Consider the following 27,734-nt stretch of genomic DNA (forward strand, 5'->3'; position numbering starts at 1 on the left):
AGTCACTTAACCCCAATTGCCTCACTAAAAAACAAAACAAAAAAATAATAAACATTTTAATTTATAGTTTGGGGTTCCAATTTTTATCCCTCTTTCTCTCTCTCCCCTCCCCTCTCCCTGAGGTGGCAATCAGATAACCCATATGTCTTATCTGAAAACTACTCCCATGCTTATCAATTAGTTATCTATTTCCTAGTTCCTTTGGTTGAACACATACTTGGTGGGGAGTGGAACACCTCTTTTTCTGTTTGCTTTTTTTTTTTTAGTGAGGCAATTGGGGTTAAGTGACTTGCCCAGGGTCACACAGCTAGTAAGTGTTAAGTGTCTGAGGCCGGATTTGAACTCAGGTATTCCTGACTCCAGGGCGGGTGCTCTATCCACTGTGCCACCTAGCTGCCCACACCTCTTTTTCTGACTTCAGGGAATTGTACCTGCTCATTCTCCCTACCTCTCAACTCTCTAAACTCACTCATCTCCCTCCCAACTTGGAAAACCCTTAATCATTCCTTCAGTTAGAAATCAGATAATCTAATTATATGTCCTGTTTTGTATCCTGCTTATTGTCATCTTTTAATGCATAAAAATCTGTCTCCCCCGTACTTAAGGTCCACTGCCACACTGAGGAGTCCTGGTCCCGATTTGTTATGTAATTGGCATGCATTGCTTAATAAATCAATATGCTCAGAAGCTTGAACCTTTGTTCCCTTGGTCATTCAAACCAATCCACATACCACAGGTTTTTTTTTTCCCAGTTATTTCAGATTTCACTTACCATAATACCAGTACTGAGGTTAGGGGTTGCAGGGGGGAATATTAGGGAAAGAAGCAGACCTGTAGTGTAGTAGAAAGTCCAGTGTGGCCTGAGGATCAGGGATTCCAGTTTGGCCTGAAGGGTCCAAGGCAGAGATTTGAAGAAAATGCCAGTTCCCATAATCCTGTAACCTGCTCAGGTGTCCTGGGAAGGCAGGAGAATAATGCTAGTCTGCAGAGTCAGCTGCTGCTCAGAATGGCCCTAGTGTCTAGCACCAGGCACTGTGCCAACCAACAAGTACTGTCTCTAGAACAGTCTGTTCTGCCCGGGGACTGTCGTGCCTGGGACTCCCAGAAAAGTTGTCTGCTATGGGGGCTACATGTTCCTGGTTTTGCTACAGAATCTGGAAAGATATGGTTTTGTGCTGCCTGTCTGCTGCAGGCAAGACCAGAGAGAGATTACTGTGAGAGAGGGTGTCCACTGCCTACAGTTTGGAAGCTGTTGAAGAACAAGGAGACACTCAATCATGAGAACCACTCTCAGTTCCCCTGAGCATGGATGGGCACTACAACCTCTTCCTGCCTCCATACATAAGTGACTCAAGTCTGGGGGATACAGAGATCTTCTCCCCTTCCCTCAGACCCAGACATTGAGCATCCCAGCAGGAAGTTCTTTAGAGTCTTAGCTCATTCCAGGGTGGGCTGGAAGCCTGCTCCCTCTTCCCTATTGTCCAAAAACCATGCATACCTCATCTCTCGCCCAACTCAGGACCCTCCTTTCCTCTTTGCCCAACTGCCAGTCCCCTCCTCCAGGCCTTGGTCTGACCCTAGTGTCTCATGGGACTCCCCAAATCTGTACCCTTCAATATGTACACCTCTCCCTATCACAGAGCTTTTCCTTTCTTTCTTCAGGCTTTACTTCCCCTACTTCAACTGGACCCAAGGCTCCACCCCATCCCACCCAGACCAGGCCTATGAGTGGAAGGTGGTCATCACTCTAACTTTGGCTGCTGACCACCCGCTCTGGACTCAGTCAAAACTGGTCAACCACAAACCAAGAGTGGAACCCAGTAGCTGCATGATAAACTGGGACTGTTTGATCCAGCAATACCACTGCTAGGTTTATATCCCAAAGACATCCCCCAAAGGAAAAAAAGACCTATTTGTACAAAGATATTTATAACAGCTCTTGTTGTGGTGGCTAAGAGCTGGAAATCAAAGGAATGCCCATCAAATAGGGAATGGTTAAGCAAGCTATGATATATGATAGTCATGGAATATTATTGGATGATTTCAGAAAAGCCTGGAAAGACTTGTATGAACTGATATATAGTGAAGAAAGCAGAACCAAGAGAACATTGTGCACAGAGACAGCAATATTGTTTGATGAAGAACTGTGAATGACAACTATTCTCAGCAATATAATGATCCAAGACAATCCCAAAGGACTATTGATGAAACATACTATCTACCTCCAAAGAAAAAATTGATATTGACAGAACACAGACTGAAGCATGCTATTTTTCACTCTTTCATTTTTTTCTTTTATTCAAGTTTTCTTGTACTAAATGACTAATATGATAAAGTTTTACATAATTGCACAAGTATAACCCATATCTGATTGCTTATCACCTCAGGGAGGGGTTAGGGGAGAGAGGGAAGGAAGGATAAAATTTGGAACACAAAACTACAAATAAAATGTTTATTATTATTTTTTTAAAGATAAACTGGGAGGGGGGGGCGGCTAGGTGGCGCAGTAGATAAAGCACCGGCCCTGGATTCAGGAGTACCTGAGTTCAAATCTGGCCTCAGACACTTGACACTTACTAGCTGTGTGACTCTGGGCAAGTCACTTAACCCCCATTGCCCTGCAAAAAAAACAAAAACAAAAACAAAAAACAAAGATAAACTGGTGCTGGAGGGGCAGAGAAGTAAAAGAAGCACCTGAAAATAAGGGTGGGTTATTCAGGGCAGCAATCATGGATGAATTTTATGAAGTACACATGCAGAATGGGACGTTTGAATACAGGAGATGGGAGAATTCCTGCTCAGTAGAAGCACCTGGCTGTGCAAACCCTGACTCTGTGATGAAGGAGTGGGCCATAGGGCTGGAGAGGGAGGGATGCAAGGGCCCGGTGTTCCATTTTCCTAACTCATTGGAACTTTCTCATCCCAGAGAGGACAGGGTGGCAGAGATAGGAGAGGCTGGAGATCCCGCCCAGTCCCTCGCCTTCTGCGTATCTACAAAGTAACCCCACCCACACATGCCTTGGGAGATATCTCTAGACTATGACTCCCTGTGAGCCGTGCCTATCTGGGTGGGGAAGTTAGGAGGGATGGTCTGGCTGAGTATGGGGACAGATACAAAATGGAACAAAACCAAGTCAGAACTCCTGAGGAGCCCCAAGGTGCCCCCACACCATCTTAGGCTGTTTTGCACATTTATGTTCTCTTCCGTTCTAAAATAGTCCTTTTGCCAGTACATTTTGTGGGTGGGAAGGAGGATCCTCTCCAGTGTCTGATGTTTCAGGCTGTGGGTGTATGCAGCCCAACTTTGGTAGATCCCCTACCATGGATTTATGGTAGTTGACCTTGCCTAGAGCAGAGGAAAAAGATATCTAATATGTTGCCTAGAGATAGAATGCAGAACTATCACCCTGATAGAACTCAGGATGGTGGGGAGGAGAATATGAGGAGCTAGGAGGGTTTAGAATGAGACTTTGTACAACTAGCTAGTCTGCCAGAGATCTGACTGAAGACTCAATCCATCCCCACACCTTCCCAGGTATCACTGAACTGGGAGTCAGAAGATGTAAACAGTGGTTACCTCTCTGTCATTATAGCATTACATGACCTTGAACAAGTTACTTCCCTTTTGGGAGGTCTCATTTTCCCCTTCCTGTAAAATGAGGAGGTTCCATTAGGTAAGGTCCCTTTCATCTCTGACTTTACAGAATGCATGTCCCTTTCCAACTCTACCATTTCCTATACTATGTTCTAAGCCCTTTCCACCTCTGATGTTCTATATTCTATAACAGAGACTCAAGCAAATCTCTTAATGTCTCTGAAATTCAATGACTACATCAACAAAAGGGAATAGTTCCTGTCCTAAAACAAAGCTTATGTCCATTGATTGGGGAATAGCTAAATAAATTGTAGTATATGAATATAATAGAATATTACTGTTCTGTAAAAAAGAAATGAATAGGGGATATGATAAATAAAGAAAAAACACAGGAGGATTTAATCGAATTGATACAAAATCGATTAAGTAGAACCAAAAAATATATACACAATGACCACAGCAATATATATGAAAAACAACAACAACAAAAACAACCAAAACTGAATGCTGTAAAATTACACAGAATGCATCTCATTTCTTTGCTGCAGAAGTATGGGACTATGGAAAATTGCATGTAACATTAGACTTTTTTAATGTATTGGTTTGTTTTCCCAAGCTTTTTTTTCTTTTTTATTCTTTATTATAAGGGATGGCTCTGGGGAAAGGGGTGGGGGATATTTTGGGAGGTAGAGGCCATTTAAAAATAAAACAAAATTTCAAATAAGAATTCTTGCCTTAACTCCATCACAGAGATTTCCTAGGAATCAAAGGTTGAGAGTGCTTTGTAACCTTAGAGAGCTAGGAAATGTGTGTTTTTTTCCTTAATGTTATTCTGTGGTTCCATTGACTGGTGTCTGATCTCTTCAACTTCTTGTCTCTGGCAGCCTTAGCCTTACAGAACCCCTAGTCTTGACTTGTGTTGGATGTGAGGGAGTTCAGTGGTTCCAGCATGAGCTGAGAGCAAAGAGCCAGAGCACTGAGTCAAGGATTATGTGAGAAGGGAAACCTCAGACTTGGGAGGGAAGGAAGCCAAAGGTCTCCCACCTTCTTTAAACTCTAGTTTTGTTATATAGTGTATCCCCACCACCAACGTGGTCTCTCTCCCCCTCCCTCCCTCTTTTGCTCTCCCTCCTTTTCTCTCTCCTTCCCCCTTTTCTCTCTGTCTCTGTCTCTCTCTCTCCCTGCTACTATTTGAAGAATGGGATGGAAGGGGAAGGGGATGGGATAAGGATGCAGATGGGATTAAGTAGGATAGGAAAGGATGAGAATGGAGTTGGAAAAGAGAAATTAAATATGTGGGGGTGAGACTGGAATAGATGGGGATAGGGATAGAATGGGTTTATAACAGGACTAGGATAGGATGGGATTGGGATAGGATGGACATACAAATTGAATTGGCTGGCAAATGGGGAAGAACAATCAGTCAGTTAACAAGCATTTATTAACTGCCTATGATGTGATGGACATTGTGCCAAGCACTGGGGATACAAAGAAAAGCAAAAACAGACCCTGCTCTTAAGGACCTCATAATATATTAGGAGAGACAACATGCAAACAACTATGGAAAAACAAGATATACACAGGATAGATGGAAAGTAATATCAGAGTGGGGCAGCTAGGTGGCACAGTGGATAAAGCACTGGCCCTGGATTCAGGAGGACCTGAGTTCAAATCCAGCCTCAGACACTTGACACTTACTAGCTGTGTGATCCTGGGCTTAACCCCAATTGCCCCACCCCCCCTATATATATCTATCTATCTATCTATCTATATATATCTATATATATATATCTGAAGAAGTACACTAGCATTAAGGGGAATTGGGAAAGGCTTGTTGCAGAAAATGGGATTTTAGCTAAGACTATAAATAATCCAGGAAGTAGAGATGAGGAAAGAAAGCACTTCAGGCCTAGGGAACAGCCAAGGAAAGGGCATGAAGTTAGGAGATGAACTGTGCCCTTCGAGGAACAGCAAGGAGACCAGTGTCAGGAGCAGAAAATGGGTCAATTCTAGAACAAAGAGAAGTAAACTTGTGTCTGTCTCTCCAGAGTGGATAGAGCACTGGACTTGGAGTCAGGCAGTCAAATTGAAATCCAGTCTTATACACTTGCTAGCCGTGGGGCCCTGAGTAGGTCACTTAACCTCTGTCTGCCCCAGTTTTCTCATCTGAAAAAATGGGGAAAATAATAGCAGCACCTACCTCCCAGGGATGTTATGAGTATACACTGAGAATAATATTTGTAAAGTTGTTTTGGGGCTTTTTTTTTTTTGCAAAACATAAAGCGCTCTATGTATGCTAATCGTTATCATCCCCATCATTGTTATTATTATTTTTGGCGTTCCACAACCTGGATTTAGGGGGTTAAGGGATGTGAGGGCAACATACAGGTTAGGAATTCGGGACTGATGCTGGGTTTGCGCAGGTGAGAAGGCAGCGCCCTCTGTAGTGGAGACCTAGTGTAGTGGCTGCCTGCACAGGGCCCTGTGCCAGCCAATGAGCTCCACCTTCCCAGTGTCAGATCTAGGGCGTGCCATCCTTGGCGAACCCCTACCAGACAGACCTGGGAAAGAAGAATGGCCCTGTCTGATGAAGACAAATGCAACGTGAAAGAATTCTGGGAAAAACTGGGTGAGAACACCAACGTGTATGGCACTGAAGCCCTGTTTAGGTGAGGGAACACCCAACCCTGTACGCGAATCCTCCACTTCCCTGAGTCTGGAAGCCAGAGACGCCCCCCAACCCCCGCCTCAGCCAGTTCCTAGGACCCTTTCCCCGCTCTCCCCACCCCACCCCACTCCAGCCTCTGGACCCGGCTCTTCATCCAGGACCCGGCGGGCCTCCTGGCACTGCCTCGGCCTCTTGAAACAAATCCCCTCCTTCCTGAGCCGCTCTCGAATCTTTGCCCCAGGCCCGGGTCCGACCCTACAGAACCCTCTCTCTCTTTTGGTCCGCAGGACCTTTCTTTCTTTCCCTGCAACCAAGACCTACTTCCCCCACTTCGACTTCTCCAGCCGCTCCCGCCAGGTGCGGGCCCATGGCAAGAAGGTAGCAGATGCGCTGACTTTGGCCGTCAACCACTTGGATGACTTGCCGGCCGCACTCTCCTCCCTGAGCGATCTCCATGCCCAGAGACTCAAGGTGGATCCTATCAACTTCAAAGTGAGCGGAGGCACGGGCTGGGGCTGGGGGTGGGGGCACGGGAAGCGGGGTCTAGGGAGAAGTCTGGGACTCGCAAGGCACGGACCGAACTTGGGTCAACTGTCTCCGAGTGCGTCTGCGGAGCGGTGGGAGAAGCTGTGGGTGGGAGGGATCGAGAGCAGTGAAAAGGGAGAGATGATGGGGTTCGGTGCAGAGTTCAGGGTTAGTGGGATCCGTGAAGTGGGCGCCCACCAAGATCTGACCCGGCCCGGCCCTGGATCTGTTTCTTCTCTCCCCAGTTCCTGTCTCACTGTTTGCTCGTGACCCTGGCCAGGCACCATCCGGGGAACCTGAACCCCGAGGTGCACGCTTCTCTGGACAAGTTCCTGAGCTACGTGTCCTCGGTGTTAACGTCGAAGTACCGTTAAGCTGGTAGAGGAGACCGCCCGAGTCCTCGATCTCTCCAGCTCCCTCTCCCAGCTCTGAGAGATGCAAATCTTTGAATAAAGGCGAAGTCTGTGGCAACCTTGGCTGTGTGCACTGGAGGCTTTGAGTCGTGGAGGAAACATTTGTGTTCAAAATTGCAGCCACTTCCCCAACTCCGGAGAAAGTTGAGCTGGCTAGCCTGACACAAGGGAGATCTCTGGGGGACTGAGGTGCTGCTGTCTACCTCACCCTATTGCTTCCCCTCCTTCCCAACCCCCAATCGACTTCCCCGACTTCCCCACCTTTATTCAACTGTTGTTTCAGTTTTTAAAATTTTAATTAGTTCTGTAGTTTTCATTTTTATTCATATATTTTGCTTTTCTATTATCATCACTTCTGGAAATAATCCCCCCTCCCCCTCCTTGTAAACAAACAAAAAAAGAAAAAACAATTCAACAAAATTAACCAGCACATCAAGTCTGACACAGTAAGAAGTATTCCACACCCATAGTCTTCCCCCCATAGAGGGAGATATATTTCCTCATTGCTTTTCCAGACTGTAGCATTCAGTTTAACTTTGCTGTAATTTTTGGTTTTCCCATTGACTTTGTTATAATAATTGTGTATATAGACTGTTTTCCTGCAGTCTCAGGATTCAGAGTCATCCATTCAAGAGCTCACCCTCAATCTCCCTCTATCCCTACTCTTCTTGGGTTTTTGGACAATGTGCTTTTGAGCCCAAACCTGGGAAAACAGCCCAGTGAGTTCCCTTCTCCTGTCCTTCCAGAAGCTGTGTAGCCATCACCCAATTCTGAAAGTACACTATTTTTTTTTTTGGTGAGGCATTTGGGGTTGTGACTTGCCCAGGGTCACACAGCTGGTAAGTGTTAAGTGCCTGAGGCTGGATTTGAATTCAAGTGCTCCTGACTTCAGGGCCAGTGCTCTATCCACTGTGCCACCTAGCTGCCCACCATCGCCCAATTCTGAAAAAAATGTTTGGGGTCTCTGGGTGGGCAGCGGGTTTTAGGGCCACAGTTGAAGCCCCACTTCAGGCCAAAGGGGAAGCCAGAAAAGGGGGAGGGTTTGAAAATGAGCCCTGGGCAGAATAATCAACCTACTGCATCTGGCTGAGTTCAGGGATGCTTGGGCAGGGTGTGTGGGCCCAGCCCCAGGGAAGGGTTATCCTCACAACCAGCTGGAGGGACTGGGTCTGGCTTCAGATTAGGAGGCATCTGGTCACCCCTCTGCCTCCCTCTCACTGTCTCAACCCTAACCTACTCTTCAAATCTCCCTCCCCTCTCTTATCCCACTATCACAGGCCCTTATCTAACTACTTCTTTTTTTTTTTTTAGTGAGGCAATTGGGGTTAAGTGACTTGCCCAGGGTCACACAGCTAGTAAGTGTCAAGTGTCTGAGGCCGGATTTGAACTCAGGTACTCCTGACTCCAGGGCCAGTGCTCTATCCACTGCGCCACCTAGCTGCCCCCCCCCTTATCTAACTTCTAAACCCAACTATCACCATTCTCCTCAGGCCTTGTGTTCCCTCCCCCCAAATTCCCACAGATTCAAATCCTTCCCCCATTCCCCTCTTGATAGCACTCTGATTCCTACCTGATGCCCAAGGTAATAAGCACTATTCTTGAACTTCTGCCTCCACATCCCACCCAGAAATACCCACAACCTGGGTTCAAATCCTGCCTCTGACACAACACCCATATGACCCGGAACCAACCACTAAGCAAGCCTCTATGGGCCTCAGTTTTCTCATCTGTAAAGTATGGGGCTTGGATTAAATGTATCCTAAGGTCCTTTACAATTCTGAGTGAAAGATTTTATGTTCTACTCCCTCTGTAGCCCTAACATTGGGAGTCAGAATTTGGCACGAGTCATCATCTTCTGGCTTTTGTGTGATCCCAGAAGGGAGAGGCAAGCTTTGTCCTCTCTCTCCATCAGCCTGGCCCAGGGACTGCCTCTCACCCAGTTCAGGTTTGGGGAAATAAACCGATCAAATCTAGCTTCTTTTCCCAGACCTGTCATTCTTCAGACCCATCAGATTTGGGGGCAGTAATTCTTTCAGACCATCCTGAACTGGATGAGAGGCAGTCTCTGGCCCAGGGCGATGGAGAGAGAGAGAGAGAGAGAGAGAGAGAGAGAGAGAGAGAGAGAGACAGAGACAGAGACAGAGACAGAGACAGAGACAGAGACAGAGAGAAAGAGAGACAGAGACAGAGAGAGAGGACAAAACCCAAAATATTTTAGCAGTACTTGTGATAGCAAAGGATTGGAAAGAAAGTAGATGCCCATTGTTTGAGGAGTGCCTTAAATAAATTGTAGTACATGAGTATAATGAAATCTTACTGTGCTGCAAGAAATGAGTGTGATGAATAGAGAAACACAGAAAGATCTACAGGAACATGACAAAGGGTCAAGTAAGCAGAGCCAAGAGGACAATATACACATTAATTACAACAACAAAAATGGAAAGAACCGCAAGAAAAATAGAAAGTGAAAATTACAAAGAACACGCATAGCTTAAAATAATCAATATGACAAGACACTCCCACCACACCTTTTAGGAGATGTGGGCAGTCCACAAGTGTACTTTGCATATATTTTTTGATTTTTGATGTATGGTTGTTATGCTGGGTTTTTTTCCTCTCTTTTTTTTTTTTTAAGTAGTATTTGTTACATGGGATGGCTCTCTGAAAGAGGGATGGGAAAGGATACTGGGGGAAACCATGGTGATGTAAAAAATAAAAAATATATTAATGAAAACTTTTCTTTAAAATACTTCTGGATTGCCATACAAGCCTCCTTTCTAATAATGCCGATCCAAGTCAAAAGCATGTCCAGGAATTAGATATTTGTTGGTGTGAAGGCACCTTCAACTAACCAGGTATTACTTCTGTGACTAACCTCTTCAAGGGCTAAGTCAGCCATCGATCACATATACTGGACAATAGTGTGTGTGTGGAAAACATATCCTAATCCCCCAACATAGAAAGGAAGTCTTTTCCATGTCTGTATGTGTGAGAAAACGCTAGGTGCTCTGCCCCACGTAGGACGTTCACACCTCTGCCTGAGAACACTCTCTTACTCCCCTTAGAGAAGCCATAAGGGAAGATGGAAAGAAACCTGGGTTGGGAATGAGGAGAATCAGGTTTCAATTCAAAGAATAAGTAATAATTATAAGTGCTATTATTAATAATAAGTACTAGTAAGTACTGTGATATGTCGAACATTGCTAGGTGTGGGGGAAGACTCAGACCTGTAATTTCTTTTATGCAGGGAACTCTCTGATGAGGAAAATCCCCCTAGCAATGCAAGTTGGCACTTTCTCTGAGTTATATAGCCTTTGGAGAGTTGTTTCTCAGTGAAGTTAAGTGACTTACCCAGGGTCACACAGACAATTCTTGTCAGGGATGGGGCTTAAACTCAGGTAGTTTAGACTGGGAAGTCAGCTCTTTGACCCCTACATTGTGATACGGTGCCTCCTTTCATGATGAAGGTGCTAATTTTAAGAAAGAGCACATGTGCAGAGATCATGCACATCACGTGGCAAGTGCATTGGAGTGATATGAAATGGGCTCTGCTACCCATGGTATTCCACTTGGGTTTTCAAGAATAGGTTGGCATTCAACAAATATGGGAGGGAAGACTGAATAAAGCAACAGAAGCTCTGGTTCCAGCTGTGTCATTTACTTCATAGGTGAATAACTGGGCTAGTTGGTTTTTGTTGCCTCCTTGAGTCTCAGGGTTTTTTTCATCTATAAAGTGGAAGTAAAACTTTACCAAGTGTTCCTCCAAGCTTGTTGTGAGGAAAGCTATGACAGATACTAGATGGAAGAGTGTTCTGTGAGGGGAAGGCCCTGTGCACACATGTGCAAGAATTTAATTCAGCAGAGATGTAGTTTCCCTTTTCCATAAGGACCTTTTGCTTAGATTGTTGTTGTGTCTGACTCTTTGTTATCTCATTTACGGTTTTCTGGGCAAAGATACTGGAGTGGTTTGCCATGTCCTTCTCCTGCCCATTTTGCAGACTGAAGAAACTGAGGCAAACAGGGTTAAGTGATTTACACAGGGTCACACAGCTAGTAAGTGTCTTAGGCCAGATTTGAATTTTACAGACTCCAGGCCCAGCACTCTATCTACTGTGCCACCCCTAAAACAGAATAAATGATAGGGTGTGGGAAGGTACTAACTATTGACAGAGCCAGAAGTCCAGAGCCCTTGGGAGTGGGGGGAAGGGTTATAGGGGAGGACAGATTCTGGTTAGCAGACTCCTAAATTAATTAATAAGCATTTATTAAGTGCCTACTATATGCTAGCCACTGTACTAAGTGCTGGGGATAAAGAAGCAAAAGATAGTCCCTGCCCTCAAGGAGTCTACTATCCAAAGGAAGAGACAATAAGCAAACAAATATTCACAAACAAGCTATATACAGGATAAATAGGAGATAATTAACTGAGGGAAAGCACTTGAGAGGGGTTGGGAAAAGCCTCCTGTGGAAGGTGGAATTTTAGATGGGATTTTAAGGAAACCAGGAGGCAGAGATGAGGAAGGAGAGAATTCCAGGTATGGGGCACAGCCAGAAAAGACAAACAAACATCCCCACACACACACACTAAGTACTGAGAGCAGAGTCTTGCTCTTGGAGCGGCCAGGTTAGGGTCACTGGATGAAATACTAGCACCTGGTATTCCAGCTCCTGTTTTTGCTACTGGCCACTGGCCACTAGCCTCACGGGGTCCTGTGTAAGGCAAAGTTCAAAGAAAGCCTGGCCTCCAGCTGAGGCTCAGGAGCAGAGAGGACAAGAGGAAGAGTCCCCTATGGTGTCAGAAGGGTTTTACCCAGAGCCTCCACTGATGTGGAACCCTTGATTTTCTCAGTAAAGGAATTCTGGTTGCAATGCAGGTTTGGGCACAGATCAGCATTTATAGTCAAGAGGAATCAGTAAATGGGACTTGGCATAGGGTTTGCACACATGAATCGGAATGTGTGGCTGGGAGTAAGGGTCATCATACTGGACTGGACACAGATCAATACATGGGGCTAGCCATGGGTCATTAAAGGGGACTGGACTCTGAGGAGGCATCAGAACCATTTCCTCATAGATGACCTTAGGAGTTCCTATCCATTGGGGATATCATGCCTATACTGAGCTCATGCCTCGGGCCCTCAAGAGACTCTCCTCTAGCCTTTGCCAATACTGACCCTTCTAAACCACTTCCACTCTGGAAGCCAACTTTGAGCAACTCTGTCAAAACAATCTCCTTCCCCAAAGAGGAAGTCTCTTTAAATTCTAGGCTTGGCCATCCTATTTTGGATACACAAGCCCCTTCCTCCCCCAGCCCCACAACTCCCTCTATGTTGACAAGATGTTGGTAGAAGGGCCTGGCATCTACACTGGCAGCTCAGGGCTCACTGGGAGGGAGAAAAGTTGAGTTCCAAGAAGTAGAGATCTAATGGGATAGGAATAGGACTGAAGAGGTCCAGAGACCTAGGCAAAGGGGGCTGATGGAACAGACATCCTGATTGATTGGGGTTGAGGGTGGTGGTAGGGGGGAGTATATTGTGAGGTTACTGAATTCACTGAATGGAAGTTGACTGGGGTGAAGGTATTGAAGAGGAGTGTAGGCTTGATCAATAGGAGGAATAAGTGGAAGGTTGAAATGGAATGAGAGGGGAGAGCTCAGTGGAGGAAGAGGAATAGGGTGCAACTGAGTAGGGTGAGGGAGATGAGTGGGATGAATAGAGGGAAAGTGGGGGCCACAGCTGATTAGGGTGAGTTTATTTGGGTCCCAAGGCTGAGGGTAAGTTTGTGGGTTGAACATAGAGGTCCACCTTGTTTTCTGGCACTACCCCTAGGGCTAGAGAGATCTAATGGAATAAAAAATGGAAGAGGGGAGTCTTTGATATGAGAAAGGGCAGGAAGAGTGGTTGGGGCTGAGGTGCAACAGGTGACAGGTTTAGGCAGCATGAGTTGCCTCCCCTCCCAAACCCCAAACCAAGAGCCTCTGGCCACATCCTCAGGGCCCCCAGGCTGAGGCTGACCAATAGGAAAGGAGGAGGGTGGGGCGAGCACTGAGGCCGGGGGATAAAAGGAGGGCCCTTCAGTCGGTGGACATAGCACTCGGCTTTCACCTCTATCTCCTTCAGTCTCAACTCCTGACTGTTACCACCCCCTTGCAACCAGCCATGGTGAACTGGACCGCAGAAGAGAAACAGGCCATTTCAACCATCTGGGCCAAGGTTGACATCGAGAAAACTGGGGCTGGTGCCCTTAGCAGGTGGGAGAAGAGATCTGGACTGTTCCAGGGCTTGGGCTGGAGGCGCGGGGCTAAACTGGGTTTAGCTGGGGGACCCAGGTCATCAGTGCTTTTTTCTGCTGACCAAAAAGGGGGGGGGGGGGTAGGAGAGGGAATACCAGCCAGAGGCCTTATATGAATTGGCCTGGCAAAACCTCTGTCTGACCATTCTCTCTCTCCATCTTTCAGGCTTTTGGTTGTCTACCCTTGGACTCAGAGGTACTTCAGCAACTTTGGGAACATGTCCAGCCCCACAGCCATTGAGGGGAACCCCCGGGTCAGGGCCCATGGCAAGAAGGTGCTGACCTCATTTGGGGAGGCTGTGAAGAACCTGGACAATGTAAAGGCCACCTTCGACAAGTTGAGTCATCTACACTCAGACAAGCTGCACGTGGACCCCCAGAACTTCAGGGTGAGTACTCCTCTTCCACTTCTCTGGGTCTTAGGGGACAAGGCTTAGATTCTAAAAACTAGAAGTTACTTCAGTGGACATATAGTCCAACCTCCTTACCTGAACACCTCTAAGGACAGGGAGCTCACTCTCACAGGTGCACTGCCTTTTCCTGTGACAGGGCTTCATGCATTTAGAGACCGACCCTATCCTCTTGTCTCCTCCAACCCCAACTTGTCTCTGGGCTAACAATCTCTCCCTCCCTCAAGGATCTATAAACAGAGACCCCCTTCTGCTCCCTGGGAATGTTGATTTAAATTCCTTATCGCACCAGAGTCAGAAGGGGCCTTAGAAATCAATCTAATCTAATCCCTCTCATTTTATAGATGGGGAAATTTAGGCCCAAAGAGGTTCACTTGATTTGCTCCATCACACTAAAATGAACCACTAAGCCAGCCCCTCCCTTCTGCCCAGGCACATATTTATTTTCCAAGTGCTTACTATTAGTGCAGCTCACATTGCACCCCACTTCCCTCAAGCATGGAACCCTTCTTACACTTGTATAGAAACAGCTCAGTCCTGATCCTCTGCCATCCCTTCCTTCTAGCTCCTCGGAGACAACCTGATCATCGTCCTGGCAGCCACCTTGGGCAAGGACTTCACTCCTGAGGCCCAAGCTGCCTGGCAGAAGCTGGTGGGAGTGGTGGCCGCTGCCCTGAGCAGACACTACCACTGAACAACTCAGGAAGAACACCCGCAGAGGACCTGCTACTAGTAGAGCTCCTGGAAGGGGAGGGGGGGTGGGGCGGGAACGTGATACCGCCACGCATAGTATCTATGGTTAAAACAATAAAATCGAATTCTTTGACAAAATCTTTGTCCAGATGTCTCTTTTGGGGAAGTTAGAAGGTAAGAAGGCGCTTGAGCGTCTAGGATAAAAGGCAGGGAGGGAGCGCAGCTGCTTCTTAAAGGGTGAATAGTGTTTTCCTCCCCACAAACCTTCCTCTCCCCAATCCTCATAATGGAGTCCACAGTAAAAAAAGGGAACTTTTGGGAAGTGGGGTCAAAGGGAGCTTCTGGGTTTCCCTCCATGACAATGCATACTGCTACCCTCCTTCTGTCAAAACGTTTTCATCCTTCAAGGTAGACCTCAAATCTAACCCCTTCAGGAAATTTACCTTGACTACAGTAATTCAGTGAACTCCTAAAACACTTATTGGCGCGTGTATCCCTCAGTTGGCTCTGAGATAATGCTGCCTGGCATTGTAGTTGTCTCCAACTAAACTGAACTCTGGCAAGGGATGTCTGTATTTTCCCCACTCCCCAATACTGTTCACTGTTGGGGCTAAAACATATACTTGTTGAATAATTGTTTTATTCCCAGCTTCAGGAACTTGTCCCTAGGCTATACCAGTTCCGCAGAACATCTTTTATTTAGACCCTACTATCAGAGGAAAAACAATGTGGCATAAGTGGACAAAAAACTGACCTGAGTCAGAAAGGCTTGGATTCAAATCTAGTCTCTGATATACTGTGTAACCCTGGACAAAAAACATTTCATTTTTCAATGCCCCAGGCAACTCTTTTAAGATTGCAGTGCAGGTGCCAACCAATCAGCATTGTGAGTAGAAATGTCCTCATGAGGAGCTCCCTATATCAATAAAATCCCATATCAGACCCACTTCTGACCCCGCCATAAAATGTTAGAATATAGAATAGTGGTGCTGGGAGGGACCTTGAAACAGAGAATATTAGAACATGAAATGATGGGAATTTGGAAATTAATCTAGTTCAGCCACCTCATTTTACAGAAACAAACACAAAGAAGAGCTGACTTTAGATATTTCTAAGACTGGAGCCGAGGAGAAAGTTTTTAGTCCTCCCCAAGTCCACTCTTCTTATTCCCCAGTGGGAACTGGAGTATAAGCTGGACATGGCCCTGTGGCAAAGTGGAATCCCAGGGAGTTTATGCTTCCATAGTGTTTGCTGGTCTTTCTCTTTCAGGATGCTGTGGATGGTCATGGTGCATGACTAAGGGATAAAGTGCAGGGCAGTGACACCTCTTGCTGCTTCAAGGGTTCAGACTTTTTTTAGCCTCGGCATCTTGGGGTTCTCCCTTTGTAGCCTGATGTGGGATGCTACATACACACACACACACACACACACACACACACACACAGAGTAGCTGCCCACTGAATGAGAGAAGATGCAGCTCATTTGTACCTATCATTACACAATAGGAACAAAACGTTCCTATTCCATTAGATGGAGTCCGAGGAGATCTTGAGGCCAAGTTATAAAAATGTCTGGTTTAAAATGGAAAGCTGATGTGTGTACTAACTCCTAACTGTGTAACATGCTATGTCAGATGCCAATTTTCATTTAGCTAAGATATCAAGCCTGATGTTAGCAAGGAACACCCGTCATGTAGACACTCCAAACTGAGCCATCTTATACTTTATCCCCATTGAGAACCAGCAACAGAGCAGAATGAGTCCTCATAATATGTAGGCCATATTATCACTCATATCTGCCAAGAAGAGACAACCTAGACATCCCTCACCACTTAGACTGAATCTAAGTGGTTATGATTGAGTCACATGATTCAGGCAATTTTAATGTTTTGCAGCAAATGCCAATTAAGAGTTTTCATGATACTAGCTGTGTGACCCTGGGCAAGTCACTTAACCCCAAATGCCTCACCAAAAAAAAATTTTTTTTAATGAGATCTTAAGTTTTGTCCTCTGCTGCCCATTTAATCATTTGAACTTTACTGAATGCCTGGTATGTGGAAGTCCATGCTGGTGACAAGATATCGTCCTTACCCTCAAGAAACCCAATCCAGTAATCTTGTGGGCCTGGAGCAGTTCTGGGGCCAGAGAAAGAGTGAGTTGTCTTTATGGAGCCCTCTATTGTCGTCTTCCTCATCAGTGAGCTGGCTTTCTGGGTGACCCAAAGCAAGGCCTTCCTTTCCTGCCTCTCAGTGCCCTAAAGCCATACTATGACTTTGCTAGCTCCCCTTTACAGGTTTTATGGTTTATAAAGTGCTTGACATACACACCTTTCTTTGATCTTCACAACCCAATGTTACTGGGGCTAGTCTTCCCCATTTTTCAGAAGAGGAAAAAGGTTTAATAGAGATATGACTTGACTAGGGTCCCGAGCTAGTTACTATAGAGGCTTAAGGAACTTGACTTGAACCCAAGTCTAGTGCTTTATCTATTCTGCCACACTCTCTCTCAAGGACAATTAAGGACAGGAAATAAATCAATGGTGCAAAGTTAATTAGGAGCATAGTTAGTGGGTTAGCAATCAACACCCAGAAGATGGGATGATAAAGAGGTTCTATCAGCTCTAGTCACAGGGTAGTGTATTAAAAGTGGTGGTAATGGGGCAGCTAGGTGGCGAAGTGGATAGAGCACCAGTCCTGGAGTCAGGAGTACCTGAGTTCAAATCCAGCCTCAGACATTTAACACTTACTAGCTGTGTGACTCTGGGCAAGTCACTTAACCCCAATTGCAAAAAAAAAAAAAAAAAAGTGGTGGTAATCATCTCAATGTCTCAAATGAGGCTTGGTTAACTGGCAGTATGTTTCCTTGACTGTGTGTGGTCATGCCTGCTATGTCTGCAGGTAGTTAGGTACTTAGGCTGTGGCCACCTAGGTGAACTATGAGTGATAAATGGAATGTGCTGGTCCAATGTGATTGTGTACCTAATGGATTTGGTGGAAAAATCATAAATTTGACAGTATAGAACTAAACCTCTATTTCCCATTATAAGGAAAATATGTAGTGGTGCATCTACTCATGACAGTCTTACATAGTGACTTTAGAAAAATACCTGGAATAGTGAAAGAAGATTGTTAGGAGGTGAAATTCCAGACCTGTTCTCTGCGGTTACTTTTAATTTCTTTTCTTCTTTTAATTTCTAAGAGCACCCTACCCCACATTGCACTTCAGGGAATGGTCACCAGCAACTACCCTGCTAACCTGGCCTGGCCAAAAGAAAAAGAATTAAGGAGTTGATTTTTTTTCAACAGAGACAAAACAGAGTTTAAGAAAGAGAGCTTTATTAGATGAGTAAAGGAATTAACAAAGTATGCTGGGTATAAAGTTTAGGCAAATGGTTACAAAAAAGCATACAGTTGTTAGTTCCAACACTTCTGGTCCAATCCTATCTGAACCACTCAAGTCCCTAGTTCCCGGTTCCACTTTTTTTTGTTTGTTTGGTTCCACTGCTTTTAAACCTGTTTTGACTCAAACATTTATTAAGCACCTACTATGTGCAAGGTACTACTTCTCTACACCTCCTCCCCCTTCCAGTTTGGTAAAAGGGATAAAACACTCTAAGCAAATCCATGTCTTCGCCCCCCCCCCCACCAATCCCCAAGGTCAAATCATATCTGAATTTCTAAATCCTCTGGGAGAAATCAATATCCATCCAACACTTCATACACACAAAAGGTACCACCAGACTGAAAAGGCATTCATTGACTTCTTATCTACCTCACCAAGCTGCATTGGCTTCAGGTATTTTAAAAGGTGTGATCCTATAGATTTGAGTGCTCCTTCTCCAGATCCACATTGCAAGCACCATCCCCAACCCAAGCCTTATTATGGTTATTACGTCGTTGAGTCAGACTACTCATCACCAAACTGTTCTGAAAATGATTCCAATTTGGGGCCTACCAGAATTTGTATTCTACGGAAGTCTTTGATGGACGAACCACAGTCATCTCTCTCAAAATGAAGAAACGAAAAAGGATTTTATGAACCAAACACAAAAAACAATAATTGTTGAATTCATTCTTTTTGTAAATTTGGTCAAATCACGTCCTTCTCTGGGCCTCTTTCCTCAACTATAAAATAAGGGGATTGGATAAGAGCATCTCTAAGGCTCCTCTTATTAACATTTTATGATTGTAGGAGTAAAACTGCCTAAAATTATCTAGGATCAGCCTCTAAGAATTCTGCTTCTGGAGTACTATAGGTAGGTAAAGGATGCTCTACAAATTTTCATTCTCCAAGTCTGGTTCAAGAAAAAATTAAAACCCAAGGATGTTTGGAACAGATTAGCTGATGAGATGGAGCCCTCAAGAATTGGGGGGGGGGGGGGGAGAGAGAAGAGACACAGCTAGGTTTGCAGCTCTGGATTCAGGAGGACCTGAGTTCAAATCCAGCATCAGACACTTGACACTTACTAGCAGTGTAACCCTAGGCAAGTCACTTAACCCTCATTGCCCCGCCCCCCCCCCAATTTAAAAATGATTTATTGAGCGGGAATGAACCTCTGGTAGCTCACTGTATATCCCAGGGATATGCCACTTAATGAGAAATCTTTTACCATGGCTGCATGCACGGGACAGAAACTTTTAGAATTTGTTCCCAGGCTTGGGAAAAGGTTCTTTTGATCAATGTCCTCATTTAATTCAAACATGTATTGGGTGAAGTCCAGTGCTCAGCTGAGAATATAGTCCTTTTCTTCCCTTGTCTTTATTTGGTAGGAGAGGCTGAATTAAAGTTGTCTGTGTCAGCACAGGATTGAAGCTTATAGTCTAGTAGTGGGGATATAGAATATATAGATAAATATGCAAAACTGAGCCTGATCAGCAGTTACTAAGTTCTATTGTGGCTCAAAAGTGGGCAAGATGATCTACAAAGATGGAGGAGTTAAGAGTTCTCAAGGGAACCTCTCTCCCTCATTAACAGTCTTCTCAAAAATAGAAAGTCTTAGTCTGCAGCAAATATGCCAGAAATGTGCGCGCACGCACACACACACAAACACACACACACTCTCAAAATGTATAAAACATAAAAACTGTTAATAGGAAAATTCATGGACAAGCAGAGGCAAACATATCAAAAGATAAAATGAAACACTATCAAGAATAACTTAAAGCAAGAACAAGGTGCAACGGAAAGAGCACTCAATATGAAATCACAAGACTTGAGTTCAAATTCCAGCCCTGCCAATCTCTGTAAGATCTTGGGGCTGGTCACTTAACTGAATTAGACAACTTTTTTGTATTCTATTTATTTATTTATTTGGGGGGGGGGCAGGCAATGAGGGTTAAGTGACTTGCCCAGGGTCACACAGCTAGTAAGTGTCAAGTGTCTGAAGCTGGATTTGAACTCAGGTACTCCTGAATCCAGGGCCAGTGCTTTATCCACTGTGCCACCTAGCTGCCACGTAACTAGACAACTTCTTCAGTCTCCTCCAAGAGAGTAGATCTATAATCAATAGACCAATTTAGAAATCTCAAAAGCAATACTGATTAATACTGCAACCTGAATAGGGATAACAACAAAAGCTATGGTTTAAAAATCATCATGGTTAGGAGTGCTTAGGGGCAGCTTTGTAAAAGTGGTAGAGGTAAATGCTCTTCTGGACTTGATTCTGACCAGCAACGGACTAACTGCTGCAGTAAAATGAGAAGCCGGGAGGAGACTACACATCCTTAGATGCCGTGTTTGGTTCATCCTTTATTTTCAGAGACTGTATTTTAAGTATTAGAAAAGGGATTGGTAGGAGTTGTGCCTAAGAGATAAAAAACTAGAATAACTAAATTCTGAAAACCCAAGCAAAAATAAACGTTTCATCAAGCAACAGTTCATCAAGCAACATCAAGGCACATCTACAAGAATGAAGCAAGGGCAGGTAATGAAGAATACAATAGGGTGCCTGTAAAATTAGACAGGAGAGCAAAAACCCCAAATGACCTGAGATTATGCATGCTAATAACAAAAGGAGTTTTAAAAATTATATTGGAGGTAAGAAGCTGCTTGGGGTCGATGTGATTTTAATAAGTAATGGAAAAAAGGTGTAATTATCCCAACTCATTGCTTCTGTTTTCTCCACCTTCATACTAAGAATAAAGATCCTTTGGAGAGTCTCATTTTCCTCATCTCTAAACTAAGGGTATCAGACTTGACAATCTCTAAAATCAGGTTGTATGTAAGCTTGTGTTATGCTAAATTCTTTTTCCTTTGTGTTAAAGTTCCTAGACTAGACGACACAACACACCTCGCAAAGAATCTGAAAATGTTCTCTCGTGTTATCCTCAAGGATGAGGTTGAAGAGATGGGGGACAGACAGGAGCTAAACTCAAAACTGACTGGAGAACTAGCCCCAAACAGTAATCATAAACAGGCTCTCACTATTTTAATCAAGACACTGAAGACATTCTCACACTTGAATTTGGAAACCAGCTTCACAAGTACAAGATAGAAGTGTGATTAAATGGTGAACTGCAAACTTCAAGGTCAATAGTGTGTGGTATGGCAGTGAATGTGATCTAAGTTCTACTGAAAGGTAGTATCCATTAACAAAGGAGGTAACAGTCCCATCATTTTCTGCTTTGGTCACCCCCCGCCCCCAAAGGGAGAAATGTTGTCACTTCCAGGGACCATACTTTAGGAAAGACATCAATAAGCCAGAATGTTCCCAGAGGAAAACCAGTCTGGATGCCTGACTTTTCAGCATCCACTGGCAAGGACCTTCACCATCAGAGAATAGAAGTACCACTTCCTCTTTCCTGAGGAAGGAAAGGGAATAAACATTTATATAGTGCCTACTATGTGCCAGACACTGTGCTAAGTACTTTATAAATATCTCATTTGATCCTCACAAAAACTCTGAGAAGAGATGCTATTATCATCCCCTTTTTACAATTGAGAAAACATAGGCAAACAGGGACCTGCCAGTCACACAGCTAGTAAAGTATCTGAGACTGGATTTGAACTCAGGGCTTCCTGACTCTAGGACCAATGCTCTACCCACTCTACCACCTCTATTTCCTGGGTACCATATATACAATTCTGAATTCCTCTAACAGTGTTATATATTCGAAGAGTCTGACATGAAACTGCACATTTAAGGCTGGAACGGACTGTTAAGATTATCATCTATATATAACTAAGCCTTTTTTTTTTTTGGGTGAGGCAATTGGGGTTAAGTGATTTGCCCAAGGTCACACAGCTAGTAAGTGTTAAGTGTCTGAGGCTGTATTTGAACTCAGGTCCTCCTGACTCCAGGGCCAGTCCACCTAGCTGCCCCTAAGCCTTTCTTTTACAGCGAAGAAAACCAAATTGCAGACAGGATAAGTTGACACATTACAGGTCACGTAAGATTCAAACCATGGTACAAAAACCTATGTCCTTCCACTGTACCACTGTCCTTGTTCTAGAATTGGAAGAGCTAGGCCTGATTTTCTGTTCCATCATTTATATAAGGTTCTATGACCTTGGGCAAATTGCTGCTTTTCTCATTTGTGAAATAGGACTAATAATGTAATGTACCAATAATGTTTGTTAAGGAAGGGATTTTGTAAATGGCAAAAAGTTATAACACATATCTAACTTGTGGAATTAGATACCATTTTGTGTAGATTATTTGTGTGTGCTTCTATGAAAGGATAAACTCACTGAGGGAAGACTGTGCCTGACAATTCCTCATATAACTCACCCCTAGTGCTGGGAACACAGTAAGTCCTTAATGTTTGTTGACAGCAAGTGAGGAAGTATGTTATTAATTTTGTAATCAGTCAGACTTCATCATGACATGGATTTGACTGGATTTTTAAAAGGTTTCAATGGCACAGCACAAATCTAGAAAGGGTTTGATGAGAGGCAAATGAGGGGAGCAACCTACTAAGATCTTGAAATGACAACATTTCTGGCTATTGTAACTCAAAGCATGAAGGGATTGTGATCTGTATCTCACACACGCATGCTAGCACTCTTACCTCCTACATGCCTGTTAACATTCCATCCTCATGTGTACTTTTCTGATTTTCTTCTAAGTCCAACTTCTCTAAGGCCTTTCTTGATCTCCAATTAATGTATTCATTTCATATATACTTATACATGGTGTAAGCTCCCTGAGTGCAGGGTCTGCAACTTGTTCCTTCATATCCTTACTGCCTAACACACAGTTGTCACTTAATTGACTAAAAAAGTAGTCACACATTAAAATCAGTACACATATATGTATGCAGAATTTGAAGGGACCACATAAATGTAGCCCTTATTTTACAAATGAGGAACCTGGAGCTCCAGCAGTCCTAAGTGGCTCAAACTAAAGTGGAGCAAATATTCTATGCCTGTTTCCCTAACTCCCAGTGATTAGATGGATATTAACAAAAGGGATTTTCTAGAGGGTGGGCCAAAAATCATAAAGGGGTTTCAATATTTAATAACTCCTTTATTTTTTATTTATAATACCACAGCATTATATACAGGGAATGAATTTATATTACATGTGAAAAATCAAATCTCATAAATTGTGAAAAATAAAGAAAAAATAATTTTCAAAAGTTATTAAAACACCATGACTTTTGGCCCACCCCTTACTATCCTCCCTCACAGCTACTCCTTCTTACCTAACCAAGTTAACAAAAGGCTCATGAAGGCTCCACACTCCAGGGCTGAAGCTATCCACCTGAAGAATCCCTAAGTGAGATTCTCTACCTTTCCCTCCTTGCCCTGTTGGAATCCTTGGTTTAGCCTTTAAGACTCAGCCAAGTATCAACCTTTGAATGGGTTTCCTGCCTCTAGTGCCACCCCACCCCACCTCCCCTGCCACTTTATATCTGTTTATATCCACACACTTGCAAACTCCTTCCTCCATGAAAAGGTTAAGTCCTTGAGGACAAGCACTACTTTATTTTTTTTGGCACAGTATTGGTCCTTAGGAAATGCCCAAGGATTTATTCTGCTTTGACATTTCCCATTCAGTACCCCCAAGAAAAGAGTGCCCATAGTCCCAAGGGGTGAGAGGGGAACACCTACAGTCTGGCAGCCAGGAACCTTTTCATAACCAAACGGAGAGTCATGGAATAAACAGCACCTTTCCCTGAGTGTACCTGCACAGGTCCTGCGATCCATATTGAAGGCTGCTTCTAAAGATACCCTCAAGACTTGACAGAGCACATTATTTCACAGGAGCCTTGGGATAGACATCCAAAATTAAATTAAATTCTTCGAGATCATTCTAGAACCAATCTAAGTTTTCTCTACCCCAACATTCTTTTTTAATGTTACCATAATAACTTATTTGTTCCCTTGATAAACTTCAAGAAGTGTCTTTCCTGTTTCAACAAAATCTGACTTAATCCCTTCTAAGAAAGATTTCTATAATTATATTCTTTATTATTCTAAACAATGCAATTCTTAAGTACCATTCTTGAAAAAGAAGTAAAAAATATTTTTAACATACAAGAAAAGGCAGTACATTTAAAATCAGAACAACCGAGTTAAGATTCTAGCTTTGCTTACTGTGTGATCTTGGACAAGTATTGCTCTTTCTCTGGATATTAATATTTCATCTCTATAAAATGGTCTTGGAATTTAAAGATTTCATGGGTCCCTTTTCTAGTTAAAAATCTTAGGATAACTAGGGTAGAAAAGCAAAAAGAGCTCTGGGCTGGGACTCCTGGCTTTGAATATCTATATATTTTTAAAACTTTTGAGGAATTAATCCTGTGAAGAATGAGTAGTCTTGCTATTAGGAAAATGTGGAAAAGGTACCAGGCATTGTCAGAAACATTAAATACAACATATGGGGATTTAACAGAAGACTATCATCTTCCTTGTTCTGTTACTGTAACTTCCTAACCATCTAATTCCACTTATTGCGCATTGGGACAGAACCTAAAGAAAGTTATCTGGCAGTTGAAGATAGTTTGCTCTTCAGAGCGTGCAGTAAATGTCCCCTACATTATAGCTCCCTGGGAATACAGGACTTACCAAGATTCAATTACCTATTTGCAGAAATAAAAAGCAAAGGATGTCTCCTGCTAAAATAAAACACTAAACAAGAAATTACCCAACTTCTACTCCAAGCGACATAAACATAAATCTTTAATGTGAGTTAGACTGGCAAGAGAACAGCGTATTTTACTTACATTTGTATACTTAGACCAAAACTCCTCATAAGCAAAGGTGCCACAAGAAACAACTCCCAGTTGTCATGTTATTTGCAAAACGTTGCACAGACAACAAATCGATGTAATGAGGGTTCCATTCTACCACTGCCTTTTTAATGTGGAATCAGTTATCAGATGCTTTAGGACATTAGGACCATTTTGTTCAAGAAAGAGAAATTCACCATGGCCATAGATAGGCCTGTCCTCTCCTTGGGGATTGGGAACAGGAGGGAAGGGCCATGGGAGAGGGACTAGGGAGTACATGGAAAAAGAGAACCCTGAACATAGTAGAGACTACAAATAACCCATAATTAAAATGTTATAGTTGTTGGAAAAACAGAACTAGATTCCCGCAATAGCTAAACATGCATCAATAAGACCAAACAGACCAATACAGAAACTTAAGGTGGGAGGCCCATGTTAAAAAGAAAAACAAATTTTAGAAGCTCAGTTCCTCAAAATTCCCCTCCCTTCTTAAACTGAAAAGTGGAAATTTCTGCAGTATCTACAAATAACATGTTCACCAATTTGAAAACATTCATTTGGTATTAAGGTAAAATAATTGCTTTCTGGAATTGAAACAAATTAACCTGTGGGATAAAGTTTAAGAGACTGTGTAGTCAAAGCTACTTGGCTGCCTCAATCAAGTGGGATAAAGAGTTTAGCTGTGTGAAATCACACAGTATTTCAAACAGTAAAACAAAAAACTATGGTAACCCTAGAAGCCAAAGAGTTCACAGCACCAACTTTTTAACAGTGCCCCTACTGATGAGAATTTCTGAATATATAATTTGATTATATATTGATTTATCTTTGTCTCAAATATAACTGGTAAACAAAAAGACTACACTGTAAAATTCAGGTAAAGACACAATCCCACAAGATCTGTGCTAAAGTTGTATGATGTTTTTAAACCTTACTTTGCAAAAAAAAAAAAAAAACAACCAAAATAACAATTGAGTATATGTAGAAGCTTTACATGTGTCCTTTGAACTTATGTTTTAACTGGGAGGGATCCAGAAAATAGAGAATGAACAAAAGAACCAAAAATTCATAGTCAATCCTTTCCTGACTTTTAAAATCAGATAATTTTAAGTAATCTAGAGCACCCCACCCATAAGGTCCACAAAGTGCTCCGGTTATCTTTCTGAAGCAAAGGTGTACAAATGGGGGGTACAAAAAATAATATTCTGGACTTGAAGCACCAGATAAACTCAAAATGGTGGCCAAATAGTTAAAATTCCTGATTCTTCTGTGTATAAACCTAACAAATAGCAAATTCAGCACCAGTGTGGTAGTAATGTTATCAACTAATCTTATATAATTCAAGTCTCTGGAAGGTCATGGCAATTGTTTTCTAAAGGACATAAATTGGGGTTGGGGGGGCAGGAAATTATTACATTTCTGACCATGGGGCCAACCAATGCATTCACTGGGGCGAGGCAACCAACAAATTCCATGGGTGTCACTGGCCTATACAGTCTATCAGATTGGGTTTTCTTCAATTCTTACTAAACAAAATTCCAGTAAACAGTATGTAACTCTGCATCTATATAAACTCACAGCTATCTTCAAAACAATAAAAATTTAAAACTACAAAAGATGAGCTGTGTTCGGCAAATATAAATGGTAAATGTAGGCTGTGTGTAGAATGTTATCGGACTATTTACAGTGCAACACAGAGTGTGAGTTCAGATCTCGCCAGCTTCTCTTTCTTCTGATCTCTCTGAACCAGCGCTGCCGTTTGTGCCCTCATGCCTTTTTTCAGCAAAGCTCTTTCCCCTCCTCTCCTTATCCTGCGATTTCTCTCTTGAAGATTGATCTCTAGATCTAGGAAATAGAAACACCAATCAATCCATGGAAGTCGTGCCTATTAGCAAATCATGGGTAGTGGGACAAAAAGACAAAAGGGCAAGTACAGATTAACTCCTGTGTAGTGATAAAAGCCAGGCAGAACATTCCCATTAATTTAATGTCAGAATATTTATGTTCAAGTATAAACTCATGTTTGACCATGCTGGCCTCTGTTCAAAACTTACATTCTAGGCCTATGACATACACTTACACTCTGCTGCTGGGGTGATGATCTGCTTCTAAGTCAGGCAGCACTCACAAGAGAAATGATTCCTGGCAATCACATAATCAATGTTCCGAGAACACTGCATTGCCCATCCTCCCATCCTTCCAACCCCATTCTGAGCCCCATCTCCACCCCCTCCCAAACACTTTCATGGGGCAAGGAATTAATTCAGGCCTTTTGCACACTGAGTCTTTATTTCAGTTAACCTCACCAACCCCCCCAGGCCAAAAATCTTGGTTAAAAACTTTTAAGACCCAATGACCCTGGTAACACAAAGAGAAGGAGCTCACTCCTGGTTGCTGCTACGTGAAGGAGTCAGAGTAGTTACTTGTGTTTCGAACTTCTGTCTCTGGAACCACGTCGATGACCTCTGCTATGGCTACGGGAGCGGCTACGGTGGCGCCTATGTCTGTCCCGAGATCGTGACCGGGACTTTCGCCTCTCACGAGAGCCTGATCTTGACCGCCTTCGCCGCCTGTCCCGAGATCGTGACCTAGTTAATGGTGGCAAAAACCCAAAACTATAGATTCCAAAAAGAATAAAACACCCCACATTTACACAGCATATGCTTTATATGCATTTTACTTAAGCCTTACAACCCAATGAGTTAATAAGCAAAGCAGGTATTTCCCTCATCATACGAAATGGGGAAACAAGTTCAGAGAGAAAGTGTGTGCCTAAAGGTAAACCAATAAATGGCAGAGCAGATTTGAACTCAGTTCTCAATCTCTAACTTAGTGCTTTTCCCACTACACATCATCTGTTTTATTTTATTTTAATTTTTTTTTTTTTAGTGAGGCAATTGAGGTTAAGTGACTTGCCCAGGGTCACACAGCTAGTAAGTGTTAAGTGTCTGAGGCCGGATTTGAA

The 27,734-nt window shown here is 43.4% G+C and overlaps 3 protein-coding genes across 9 annotated transcripts in view; 2 read left to right on the top strand and 1 right to left on the bottom strand.

The window, feature by feature from the left end:
* Positions 1-6,083: 6,083 nt before the first annotated feature.
* On the top strand, positions 6,084-7,179 carry LOC122736770 (hemoglobin subunit alpha-like). 3 transcript variants are annotated; one of them, XM_043979166.1, is made up of 3 exons: positions 6,084-6,224; positions 6,551-6,755; positions 7,034-7,179. In XM_043979166.1, exons 1-3 carry the CDS (start codon positions 6,193-6,195, stop codon positions 7,160-7,162), a joined length of 366 nt encoding a protein of 121 aa, XP_043835101.1. In that variant the 5' UTR covers positions 6,084-6,192; the 3' UTR covers positions 7,163-7,179. The 3 variants fall into 3 exon arrangements, with proteins under 3 accessions (XP_043835101.1, XP_043835099.1, XP_043835100.1); XM_043979164.1 differs by having other exon boundaries at positions 6,104-6,264; XM_043979165.1 differs by having other exon boundaries at positions 6,117-6,264; positions 6,608-6,755.
* A 6,180-nt stretch (positions 7,180-13,359) lies between these two features.
* Positions 13,360-14,596, top strand: LOC122736471 (hemoglobin subunit beta-like). Its single transcript, XM_043978720.1, has 3 exons — positions 13,360-13,451; positions 13,659-13,881; positions 14,468-14,596. Exons 1-3 carry the CDS (start codon positions 13,360-13,362, stop codon positions 14,594-14,596), a joined length of 444 nt encoding a protein of 147 aa, XP_043834655.1.
* A 10,096-nt stretch (positions 14,597-24,692) lies between these two features.
* Positions 24,693-27,734, bottom strand: part of LUC7L (LUC7 like) — a 44,833-nt gene continuing 41,791 nt past the window's right edge. For 3 of the 5 annotated variants that reach the window (XM_043998425.1, XM_043998460.1, XM_043998445.1), the window contains 2 exons: positions 27,193-27,357; positions 24,693-26,614 (listed from right to left, as the gene is read on the bottom strand). In XM_043998425.1, coding sequence (XP_043854360.1) covers positions 26,476-26,614; positions 27,193-27,357 — 304 coding nt within the window. In that variant the 3' untranslated portion in view covers positions 24,693-26,475. Of the gene's footprint in view, positions 26,615-27,154; positions 27,358-27,734 lie in introns of those variants that run through there. The other 2 variants (XM_043998435.1, XR_006355786.1) reach the window with 2 other exon arrangements.

This window comes from Dromiciops gliroides, chromosome 1, assembly GCF_019393635.1.
Source record: "Dromiciops gliroides isolate mDroGli1 chromosome 1, mDroGli1.pri, whole genome shotgun sequence".
In the NCBI taxonomy this organism is placed as follows: Eukaryota; Metazoa; Chordata; class Mammalia; order Microbiotheria; family Microbiotheriidae; genus Dromiciops; species Dromiciops gliroides.